General features: G+C 43.7%; 1 protein-coding gene across 1 annotated transcript; it reads left to right on the forward strand.

The window, feature by feature from the left end:
• Positions 1-2824: 2824 nt before the first annotated feature.
• LOC140128903 (melatonin receptor type 1A-like) lies at positions 2825-9073 on the forward strand. The gene is made up of 2 exons (XM_072150598.1): positions 2825-3158; positions 8262-9073. The coding sequence occupies exons 1-2, from the start codon at positions 2933-2935 to the stop codon at positions 9032-9034; spliced, it is 999 nt and encodes a 332-aa protein (XP_072006699.1). The 5' UTR covers positions 2825-2932; the 3' UTR covers positions 9035-9073.
• The last annotated feature ends 4225 nt before the right edge of the window (positions 9074-13298 follow it).

Consider the following 13298-nt stretch of genomic DNA (forward strand, 5'->3'; position numbering starts at 1 on the left):
GGCAGGCTATATACTACTGAAGGCTGGCAGGCTATATAATACTGGGGGATGGCAGGCTATATACTACTGGGGCTGGCAGGCTATATACTACTGAAGGCTGGCAGGCTATATAATACTGGGGGCTGGCATGCTATATACTACTGGGGCTGGCAGGCTATATACTACTGGGGGCTGGCAGGCTATATACTACTGGGGGCTGGAATTGCCCTCAATTCTTTTTATATATTTTGCTCATAGGGTATTATTTTTATAAATTGTAACCCTCCCTCCCCCCGGGGGCCCCCTTTGCCCCCCATTCTTTGGCCTGAAGGTGGGAAAAAAAACCAACTTACCTAATCACAGTCGGCGCATTCTCCTATCTTCAGCTCTTCAGGTCCGGACTGAAGAGCTAGGATGACGGGATGTGCGGCGCGTCATTACGCGCCTCACATCTGGGGTCTTGGAGACTGTAAGACTCGCGGTACTAGCACCGCGAGTCTTACCGCGGCTGCCTGGGGCTGCTTCCCGTGGGGCTGACCACCAATGTCCGCGATGACAGTCCCGGACCGAACATGTCATCTGCACCTTAAAGATGCAGATGACAATGCCTGGGACCGGCTGTCAGCAGAAGGAGCCACCGGCACCAGCATCTGCATACTAGTGGCAGGGGCCTCCGATGCAAACAGAGGCCCCTGCAACTTTGTGTGGGCCGGGTGTCGGTTTCTGGGACCGGGGCCCACCGGGGTATTCCCCGGCCACCCGGCGACCCAGTCCGACGCTGGATATGTCCTTTAAGTAGGTAGGAGGTATTTTATGTGTATTATTTATGGGGAGCCCTTTAAATACAAAAAAATATTTAGGGGCTTCACTTCATGTCAATTTCACTATGTATATGCAAATTAGTTATGGAGCGAGGCACTGTGTAGGTCTCAGGGATTAACCAAGATATGATCCTGCATCAGTGTAGCTACAGCATTTTCAAGGTATGTTTGCTTGATAATGCATCAAATCAGATGGTAGGTTTCCTTTAATATAGTTAAATTAATTAGGGGGTTCACTTCATGTCAATTTATTGTGGAGAGGAGGATTGTACCGTATTTTCCGGGCCATTAGGCGCACCGGAATATAAGGCGCATTAGTCCGATGCGCCTTATATATGTAATAATTCCATATATAAGGCGCATCGGACTATAAGGCGCGGGGTCCGGGGGCGTGGCGGAGGTCTGGGGGCGGAGCGGAGACTCGACGGGACGCGACGGGACGCGACACGGAGAAGAGACGCGGCAACGCGGGGAAGGTGAGTGGGGAAGGTGAGGGGGAGGTGGAGGACGGCAGCGGACCATACTTACATAGGTCCCCGCTACCGGAGACAGCAGATCTCCAGCGGGAACTGCAGACCACGCGGCAGAAGTTGTTCGTGCCGCGTGGTCTGCAGTTCCCGCTGGAGATCTGCTGTCTCCGGTCTCCGGTAGCGGGGACCTATGTAAGTAGGGTCCACTGCCCAGCGCCATACATAGGGCGCACCGGACTATAAGGCGCACTTTGGATTTCCACGGAAATCCAAGGTTTTTAAGTGCGCCTTATAGTCCGGAAAATACGGTATATATGCAATTTAATTATGGGGTTGAACTCTATATATGAAACTTTGTTATGAAGGATGGCACTGTGCTGGTATGGTACTGTGGTATGAGCATTGTTCTGGTGCTGTATTTGTGTATGCAGCCCAGTTCTGCTTTGTATTTCAGTACAGATTCTGCTGTTGTTTTATATGGAGCTTGGTTCTAGTTCTGTATTACAGTACTTTGCATCTAGTGTTGTATATATCTGCTACCGAGCTTGGTGCTGTATCTATGTATTTAAATTGGTTCTTGTGCTGTGTGTATGTACTGAGTTCTGACAATATTTCACGGGAGGCTCCATATTTAAATTTGAGGGACACTTTACATTAATTAAAGGGGAAGCAGAATTAATTTGGGGGAAGTAATTTTTATACCAACTCAGTTAGATGGCTCTGCATTCACTATTATTCTTCCAGAGGCACTGCATATAACAAATGTAACTGAGGGCTGAGGGGATTTAAGACATCCACCCTGTAGGGTATATTAATATTAGTAATTATTTTATTTATATAGCGCACACAGATTACGCAGCACTGCCCAGAGTTTGCCAAATCGGTCACTGTCCTCAATGGGGCTCACAATCTAATCAACCTACCAGTATGTTTTTGGAATGTAGGAGGAAACCGGAGGACCCGGAGGAAACACACCCAAACACGGAGACAACATACAAACTCTTTGCAGATGTTAACCCTACCTAGAAATTACCCTAATTTTGTGTTTTTATAGTTAGGTTTGATGGAAGTGACCTCTGATGGGACATCTGACCCCGTATTTGGCCAACTTTACATCTTTGCTACGACTTCTACAAGTTGATATTTTCCCGTCGTCCTGTTTGTTCTTATTCATAAAGAAGATACAAACCCACTTCTTATCTCTCTACTGCAAAACACATTCACCTATCTGCTCAATTATCAAGAGAACACAGAGGAAAGGTGAGGAACGTCCGACCCTGGTGAAGCCATCGAAAATGATTCTGCCAGTCCAGGACTCTGCGGACTCTTTAATGGCTGCACTCAGATAGGTAATAGAAATATAAAGACGGTTGTTATATCTTAGATGGTGGAGATGTCTTGAAGAGGTTCACTGTCCACGCTTTATCTGACAAGGTAGTAGCGATAATGATAAGCTGCGGAGTGCGACCACCGATGGATGCATCTATGTAATCACAGCTCTCACACAGGAGGGGGGGGGGGGGGGAGTCGTTCCACTGGACCGTGAGGAGCTGAATGGAGAACATGATAAATCCCACCCATACTGTGATGCAGGGAAGTGGAGACAGATGAGTTTCACGTGTAGATCTGGTGCTGACAGGAGGGAGAAGATGTCTTGACTGGATGGACAATGTAGATGGGAGACAGAGCATGCACTGCTGGAAGGGGATGGAACAGGTGGTCCCGACTCACCTCTCACCTGGGGACCCCGAAGAGGAGGAAGGAGAATATCCCACCTGGGTGGTCAGCATACTCACCACAATCCTCATCGTGACCATCAGTGGGGACATCTTCGGGAACCTTCTGGTCATCACATCCGTCTTCCGGAACAAGAAACTTCGTAAAGCAGGTGACCATTCCTGAAATTTTATATATATATATTTCTATAGAATTTAGACAATGTATAAATGATAGAACCATCTGTTTCACGCAATTTTCTTGAGCTCATCTGAATCAATCAGTTTTTCCATCAATAATAGGTGACACTTGATGGGCTTATGCCTTCTTGTACCCTTATTTACTAGTAGATTATGCTACTGTGAAGTTTTATCTGCAAAGATCTAAAAATTTGACAAAAATTTTTAAAAAGAATCAATTTTTTAAAAAATGTTTGATTTAGTAGTTGATGTTCTCCAAAATTTATGGTAGTAGAATAGAATCTTTATGGTGCCTCATATGGGAACAGGTGGATTCCGGGTGCCCCATTATCTATACTATAATTTAAAGGTGATTTCGATGACCTGTTAAACCTCCGGAACCCATACTGATCCCTACTCTACTCCAACCACATGACCAATATGAATTCGGCTGATACCACACTTCCCATAATCAAGTATAAGTGTGCATGCTTTACCATCACTTCATTCAGACATATATCAGAAGTGTCTGAGGTAAAACTGTTGTATTTGCCCATGGCAACCAATCAGAGCTCAGATTTCATCTTCCGATAGCTGTTTATAAAATTAAAGTTGAGCTCTGATTGGTTTCCATGGGCAAATACAATAGCTTTACCTCAGAGACACTTCTGGTAAATCTCCCCCATTCTCTCCATAGCCGTGAGGGTCTTGAGGACAAGAGTGAGGGGTTTCTTATACTCCATCTGAGTGTCCCATTAAATGATGAATGTTTATGGCTGGAATAACCCTTTAATGGGTTTTCTGTCATTACAAATGTTAGAAACTGTGCCACTCAGTTCAGCTCAGTTTCACTTACTTAACTCGGGATACGCTGCAATACCAGACACAACCACCGGATAAGAGTGGCGCTGTTTATGGGAAAAACAAATAGGGGCAGATTTATCAAGCAGTCTGAAAGTCAGAATATTTCCAGTTGCCCATGGCAACCAATCACAGCTCAGCTTTCATTTCACCAGTGCTCATGAATATTTTAAAGGGGAGCTGTGATTGGTTGCCATGGGCAACTGGAAATATTCTGACTTTCAGACTGCTTGATAAATCTGCCCCATAGACTTTTATCTGCTTTAATTCATCCCAAATTGGCTGCCAATCTTCATGGAGTTAGTAAGACCGTATACTGTACTGTTTATGGCCATGGATAACCCAAAATTAAGACAATGAGGCCCATAGCAAATTAGGAAAAACACTGGGCTGACTTGTGCTTTGAGGTGTAATTTCAAAATATTTTTTTGGGAAAAAATAAGGTCCCGGCTACAATATAAAGGTTTTCTTTTGCTATTACCTAAATCATGAGAGGAAACCAAGGCTTTACAGGGTGTGGAGACTTTTGAAAAACCCAGTGCCCCTCACATAAAAAGGGTCAACAGATTTTTATAAGTTAAAGGGGTTTAGGGCCTAACCTGCTGATCAGTGGGGGTGTCAGTGCTGAGACCCCCACAGATCGGGAAAACGAGGGGTCGTCGCTCCTCAGACTAATGGAGCAGATGGCCGTGCATGGTCAATCGGACCTCTCGTTTTCACGATCTGCGGGGGTCTCAGCACTGACACCCACACTTATGAGCAAGTTAGGCCCTATCCCGTGGATAGAACCTAACTTGTCTTCGTGGGAAAACCCTTTTAAAGTATATGAGTTATGAGTTAGAGAGGTTTTGCTGTTTCGCTAGAAATTCTTGGGGGATAGGGGGTAAGTAAAAAAAATATATAATGTACATCACAGGTCCTGTACCGGTGACCACTAAGGTCTAGCCGGAGCCAGAGCGAGGTATTCTTCTTTGTCTTCCTCTTGTCCAAGACCACAATCCCCAGTGAAACTGGAAAACCCCTTTAAACAAATTTGTGCCTAGTCCTAATTGTTGAAAGAAATTAGAAAAAGAAGGAAATTACAGGATCAGACTACACACAGGGCTTGATTGTAGTCTGTTACCATGGAAATGATAGGAATTGCATATTAATTTTTGATCAAGCCAAAAAAATTGTACAAATCTTCTTGGGGTCCTCCAAAACAGTGTCTGATCCCTAGTGGTTTGGGACCATAGTGATTAGGGGAACAGCAGTGCGATGTGTGGACACAACTCTATCTAGATTGGGGGTTCTTGGACAACCCCTTTAATATTGATAGCTTGTCCTGAGGACCCCTGAAGGTTTGACATCCAGGACCCTTCTTGATCAGTAGTGTGAGGAGACTACAGCGCATGTAGATTGTTATGTACATCTACAACTCATAGACCTGTAAAGATATGTAAAGCCCTGCTATAAGCCTGCGCTTCCGTAATACCCTCCCGTTACATGCCAGACACATGACGTGAGATTTCCTAAATCAGAGTGACACCCGACTACCGTGAGATTACAATATGTTGGTAGCTGAAATCTATGTAATCAATGACACGGTAGTCATACTGAAGAAGCCGGCTGGGAGAGAAAGCGGTCAGTCACATTTCACTACCGTCACGGATAAACTTCAAAGAATCGGATTTGCTCAAGTGCAACGTTTGACTAAAAGATTATCGTAAGTGTTCTGCCTTCTGCTGTCCTCGAAAGTAGAGATCAGAGCTTTCAAGTCATCGATGGGGGGTCTTGGGAATCTGTTTTGTTCTTCTTATGAGAAAGTAAAAGTATCTTTCTGTAGCTTCTTTCTATATCTATCTCATGTCTATCTATCATCTATCTACCTCATATCTACCTATCTATCTACCTCATATCTATCTATCTCTCTCTCTATCTATCTATCTATCTCTCTATCTATCTCATGTCTATCTATCATCTATCTACCTCATACCTATCTATCGATCTCATATCTCTCTCGATCTATATATCTCATGTCTATCTATCATCTATCTACCTCATATCTCTCATATCTCTCTATCTATCATCTATCTACCTCATATCTATCTATCTACCTATCTCATATCTCTCTCTCTCTCTCTCTATCTTCCTTTCTATCTATCTATAACATATCTATCTAATATCTATCTATCATATCTATCTATCTACCTCATATCTCTCTATGTCTATCATCTATCTACCTCATATCTATCTATCACATGTCTATCTATCTATCACGTCTATCTATCTCATATCTCTCTCTTTCTCTATCTATCTATAACATGTCTAATAGCGATCTATCATATCTATAAGGACGCATTCACACAAACATATGCCCACACAGCTATGTAACACGGGGAAAGATAGCACATGCCCTATCTTTTCCCCATGTACGGAGCGGCACAGGGCCACACATGTGCTATTTGCTCAAAGGGGTTTTCCCACGATGACAAGTTAGGCCCTATCCACGGCATAGGGCCTAAGTTGCTGATCAGTGGGGGTCTCAGTGCGGAGACCCTCACTTATCGCAAAAACAAGGGGTCCTACCGACCTCGTGGCTCCATGATGGAGCAGACAGCCGCGCATTACCGTTCTTCTCCATTAATCTCTGTGGAGCTGAGGGAGAGCGGTGAGCCCAGCGCTCGGCATATCAATATGTTTTTTTTGGAATAAAGCCAAAATTTCCATACTAGACCATCCTAGATCACTGAAAGGGAATCTGCCATATAGTTTCAGGCTGCGAAACCTGACAGCCTACCCTCATATAGCTGGTGGAAGGGCCTCATGCAGCCATGGTTAGCACTAGGGGCAGATTACCATGAGCGCTGGTCTGTATACATATATTGTAGCCTCTACAAATCTGCATATCATATCATAGCCCCTATCACTTCCTACATCTGGTACTAGAGTCAGCTTGGGAAATGGAGGATATTTCCCTTCTGTCTGCTTCTAATCTGCGGTTTCAGGACCTTTGGAGGACCTTCAAATGTCCTGAAATGGTTCTTGTGTACATGTGTATTGGGAGCAGGAACAGATATAGAGGATTTCATGGGTGAAGATCCTTCTCAGTATAAAATTTGGTGGGTGGTTTGGATGGCCATGGGCCCCCTAGAAAACTTGGGCCCCGTTCTACCGCCCAAACCACCTATATTATAATCCACTACTGGTCCGCACACCTCACTTCACTGCGCTTGCTGTGGATACTGGACGACTGTACAGTAAATCGGGGTGTATTTCCCTCGGCTCCACCAGGCGCCCTGGAAATGCGCCAAGGCTGTATAAAAGTATACTGGCGGTTATATGTATATAAACTCTCTGAGAGATTCATTATATAAGCACTAAGAGGGAACCTGTCATCAGAAACTGGCCTAATAGACCACTACCAGTATGTTGTCTAGCAGCTTTACACCTTACAGATCATGTTTCTTTCACAGCCCAGCATGGTTCCATCACCAAGAAAATTCACTTTGAAGTGAAATGTAAACTGGTAGTTTAAAGTCAAGGAGGCGGAGAGTTTAACAGTAAAGTCAAGCTCTCCCCACCTCTGTACACCTCCTGCCGTGACTTACATCATGCACCAGACTTCAGAAGATCAGGTTAGCCATGTCCCTGATTGCAGGACCATCAATTACAGTGAAGGGGGCATTCAGAGACAGGGAAAACGTGGATTCAGTCTTAAATGCTCCGCCTCCTTGACTTTGTACAACAAATTTACAGTCACTTCAAAGTTGATTTTCTGGATGATGCCACCACCCTGGGCCATAAAAGAAACAAGATCTTGAAGGTGTTCAGCCTCCTTGACAACATACTGGTAGTGGTTTATTAGGTCTAGGGCAAACGTCCCTAAGGCTGTATTCACACTACCCAAAGTATATACGGCCTATATAAGACCCCCATAGACAGCAATGGGTGCGTGGCACCCTATGGGAGTGCAACCCCGTACCGTTCCGACATGTGCTATCTTTTCTTGGAATACGGTGCTGTGCCTCATGTTACTCTATGGAGAGGGGTGGGGGTGAGCAGTGCTACGGTACGGCGGGCAATCGTCAATGTGAATGCAGCCTAACAGAGACCATTTTTGTATAACTTTTGATATGTGACCGTGTTGGAACATCAATGGTCAGAAGACCTCACTTACTAAATTTGTATTTTGGTTTGACTTCAGATATTTTTGCCTATATAATGTATAACTAAATGGCTTGTGTCTCCTTCAGGAAACGCCTTCGTGGTCAGCCTCGCTGTGGCAGACCTGCTGGTGGCATGTTACCCTTACCCTCTGGTCCTTCTTGCCATCTTCAACCGCGGCTGGAGAATGGGACACACTCATTGCCTGTTAAGTGGTTTCTTCATGGGACTTAGTGTCATCAGCTCAGTCTTCAATATAACGGGCATTGCCGTCAATCGCTACTTCTACATCTGCCACCACGGCTGCTACTCCCGTCTGTTCTCCAACACGAGCACCTTGTTGTATGTAGCACTGGTGTGGACATTGGCACTGGCAGCCATTTTACCAAACCTTTTTGTAGGATCCTTGCAATATGACCCAAGGGTCTTCTCCTGCACCTTCTCCCAGGCGGTCAGCCCGCTGTACACCATCATCATTGTGATTCTCCATTTCTTTCTACCGATCGGCGTGGTCAGCTTCTGTTATCTTCAGATCTGGATATTAGTCCTCAACAGCCGGCATCGGGTGCGACCGGTGAGACAAGTCCACGTTCAGACATGGCCGAACAACCTGCACAATTTTATCACCATGTTCATAGTGTTTGTGCTCTTTGCAGTATGCTGGGGACCCCTGAATATCATCGGGTTCTTGGTGGGTCTGAACCCACAACTAGGAGAGTCCATCCCACGCTGGTTATTTCTCGCCAGCTACTTCATGGCCTACTTCAACAGCTGCCTCAACGCCGTGGTGTACGGAGCTCTGAATAAGAATTTCCGAAGAGAATATAGAAGGATCTTACTGAACGTTTTCCAGGCGGCTTAAAAATGAGTTTTCAATTTAATTTTACAACAAAAAATAAATTTGTTGAAACGCACATTTCCTATGCAGGGCTACAACCTGGTGGTTGCTGACAGAGAAACGGCTAATAACATCATCCCTAGTGGAGAAAGGGTTAATATTTAAAGGGGTTGGCCATTTTACCTCATGGTTTTTTGTATTGTGTTGTGGGCAGAAACCTTCTTTACCTCATGTCCAAGTGTGGGGGCCGGATATTAGGTAATTTACCAATATACATGTAGTAATAGTTCTGATCCACTTTCTTGATATGTAAAGTGAAGCCTCCTGTCTTTTACCTCATCAGCCAGAGATTCCTGACCATAAAATGGCGGCAGATGGAGGGTCATGTGATCTCTATCTGTCCATATCAAAGCGCCCTGACAGGATCTTATCATAGTATTCATGAGTATAAGATCAAATTCCTGTCAGGGCCATTGTCCATGGACAGATAGAGATCACATGACCCTCCATCTGCCGCCATTTTATGGTCAGGAATCTCTGGCGGATGAGGTAAAAGACAGGAGGCTTCACTTTACATATCAGGAAAACAGAACTATTACTAGATGTATATTGGTAAATTACCTAATATCCGCCCCCTCACACTTGGACATGAGGTAAAGTGGCCAACCCCTTTAAAGAAGGTTTCTGCCCACAACACAATCCCTGGCTGCTCCCATTCTCCTCAGGTCTACGTGGTGCTCCACCTCCTGGTGATCACAGGACATGTTCGGAGATGTCCGAGGCGCGTCACCATGATGGTTGAGCTTCCTGTTTTCACTCTGGACCAATCATAGGGATGAGTGAAGTAAAGGGATGAAACGGACTGTACGGCTGTAACTAAAGCCACTTAAAGGGGTTTTCTATGTTCACTGGAGAATCACGGATCTGCTGTTCCAGGCCCTCTTAGTGAGGTAGTTCTTAGTCCAGGGATTTGCCACAAGGACCATGCGTCCCCATGGTACTTCCGCTCCAGCTTGAAGTGTATACAAAAAGACCAAGGGGGACCCCACTGGAAGGTCATTTTTAATCTTCCCCTTTAACATTATGATGGGGCAGAGTGTTTTTATAAATGATCTGTCTGATCCCTAAGAAAAGAGCTCAAGGAAACCGGGGTCTAGGGAGAGACATGACATTCCCCGAGCCGTGGAGTTTTAAGTAATGAGACTGAGCTAATTTGTCACTTAAAGGGATCAGCACCTACTAATAGAGGATGATGGGAGTCTTAGGTTCCTGACAGCAGCGATACACGCTATATCCTGAATATAAAGCTTATAGAACTGAAGAGGCACTTCCCAAACACTCTCCAAGGCATCTCGGTTTATTGCCACCGCTCAGTCCAAGACATGTAACAGATCCCCCAAGGATAAGAAATCTATACTTGTCCGGCAGTGACCATAACAACCACAATTACCGATTTAATATGTAAAAACTGATTAGACCCCTGGGGTGGGGAGGCATTGAACGTTTAACTATACACAGACTGTGGCCCCCTCTAAATAAAAAAAAATACAATCAAAGGTTTTCTGGAGACAAAACATACATGGGTGCTATTATCCAGAAGCAGCGCCACTCTTGTCAATGGCCATTTGTGGTATTGCAACTTTGAGGCTAATGGACTCTAGACAATAGGTCTCTCTTGGTTGAACAATATTAAATAAGAAGGTCCAACTTTTTCCTTCTTACCGATCAGGCCTCTATTCTCCTCGGTGGTCATAAAAGGACCCGCCCTGTAATACTTAATAACATGCCTGTCTGATAGACGCCGTGTTCCTGATCAATTAGGTTTTTGTTTCTTTAAAATCCGTCCAGAAGATATGGCCCCTAGAAGTTTATATGTGAATGAACTCATACTAGCCAAGGGGGTGGTAACCTTCTAGCATACAGAGACACTCCCCTAAAAAAAACTAAAACGGTTACCGCCCCCTTGGCTAGTATGAGCTCAGACATATAAACTTCTGGGGGTCATATCTTTTGAATGGATGGACGGATTTTGGAAAAACAAAGACCAAATTAATCGGCGGTGCAGCGACAATCACATGCGGTAGGGCAATTAGTATTTTGGCCGGACCCTTTAAAGACCCCCTTGTCTGTCAGACTGGTAACAAATTAGTACATTGTGAACTTAAGATATGGACACACATTATGGCAACTGCACATGACTGAAAATCTTCTAAATCACGTAGCCATAGCAGGTAGGTGGCTTTCTGACAATGTATTCATATTCCTGACAGTAACACCCACAAGAGTTAAAAATAGTCTGGAAGTCACATTTATTTATGCAGATGTAGTAAACTGGGTGGTGCCATTCCCTTTGTCAAAGGGGTTTGTTACTGCATAGTATAACACTTATTCATGCTGATGAAGTTGTTGATTTTTCTTTTTTGAGGCCAAAAATATTATCCGAAATTATTTATTTTTTATATTAAAATATCCTTATATAATAGACATAAAAAACACATTAAACCACTTACTGTATTTGTTCACGGTGTTAGGCTGGATTCACACTACCGTTGCCCACCGTAACCCCTCTCCATAGGAAGTTATGGCGCACGGCGCCATATGCTGTGAAAAGATAGGACATGTCTCCCATACAGGGCCGTGCGCCCATTGCCGTCTATGGGGGACGTATATTGGCCGTATATACGCCCCCCATGCAGCAGTGTGAATGAGGCCTTAGACTGCATTGGGAAAAGTAATGGCAACACCCATTTGGCAAAATATTCATAAAAATTTAACAGGAATATGATACAATATTGACTTTTCATTTGGATGAATATTTTCAAATTTTGAAAGAATTTCAGGCATTTTCAGATACCTGTGTGTGTGTGTTTTTTGAAATTTTTTTTAATATACGATATGATATAGAAAGATACGCCTTTAAAGGGGTTGGCCACTTTTCAATAAATCTTCCATTAGACACATCTCTGCTATTTGCACCTGTGTCTTTGCCACATGTAAACAAAAATCCACATAGAGTCTGCAGACAGCACTAAAGTATCAGGACTACTGAATCACTCGATGAACTCTTTTACTCATGTAAAAGAGTGACCATCCCCTTTAAGCTTAGGAGAATGCTTTGGCTCTCATGGTAAGAAATTGCCAATCGGTGATTGATGGCCTTTGGCGGGATTCTTCGCTACATGAAGCTTCTTTCCAGAGTGTGTTCCATACACCTGTAATGGTTATAGTAAGTACATGTACTTATTCACAGCAGGGACACCATACATCCTGAGCAGGAGGTGCTGTTTCCTCAAATTCTTCCTACTCTAGTCACTAGATTCTACCCCATTAAACTATTGGTCCTTTCATATAGCTTATGAAATGTCTTTTCTGGTATTCCCTCTTTTATCTGAAATCTCACCCGCTCACCTAAAAAATAAAAAAATCTTCATATTTACCCGAGGTAAGTCAAGAGTAGAGGCTGCAGAGGTAGTCGCTTCAGACGTCCATATCTTCTGTTCTATAGCACCTAGAAACATGCTGCTGATGTCACATCAAAGATAAGAATCTCATCTTTCAGATCTACAGTACAGTTAAAGAAATAGCTGGAAATGCAAACATGAGATAAAGATGGAGTCCACACCTATTTGTCTCTGCTTCTGTAGCTGACAGAACCACAAGAGGCTGCAGGGCTCGTCAGAGGTAAAATCTGACTCATTTTAACAAGACATTGGAGGAGATTCTAATATAGTGGCATGTTTCTAGATACGAAAGAACTGAAAGATAAGTAAATCTGAAGTGACATTACCCCTGCAGCCTGTAAACTTGACTCATCTCAGGGAAAATATGACTCTTCTCTGCTCATTTACACATGGTTAATCTGAAATGACATTCCCCCTGTAGCCTGTAAACTTGACTCATCTTAGGGAAAATATGACTCTTCTCCGATCATTTACACATGGTTACTATGAAATGACATTCTTCCTCATCTCAGGGAAAATATGACTCTCTTCTCCTTATTTACAAATGGTTAATATGAAATGACATTACCCTGTAACCTGTAAACTTGACTCATCTCGGGGAAAATATGCCTCTTCTCTGCTCATTTACACATGGTTCGGGAGGAGATTTTTTTTTTTTTTTTAATAAATGGGTGAGATTTCAAATAAAAGGAGGAATTTTAGGAAGGACATTTCCCACCGCACCTGAGGAGGTGGTAGTTTAATTGGCAAAATTTGTTGAATTTAGTAAGACATTCCTTTAAAGGAACACTCCAGTCAAAGCTAAATTATTGGATTATACATGGTGC

The sequence above is a fragment of the Engystomops pustulosus genome, chromosome 4 (genome assembly GCF_040894005.1).
Source record: "Engystomops pustulosus chromosome 4, aEngPut4.maternal, whole genome shotgun sequence".
Taxonomy (NCBI): Eukaryota; Metazoa; Chordata; class Amphibia; order Anura; family Leptodactylidae; genus Engystomops; species Engystomops pustulosus.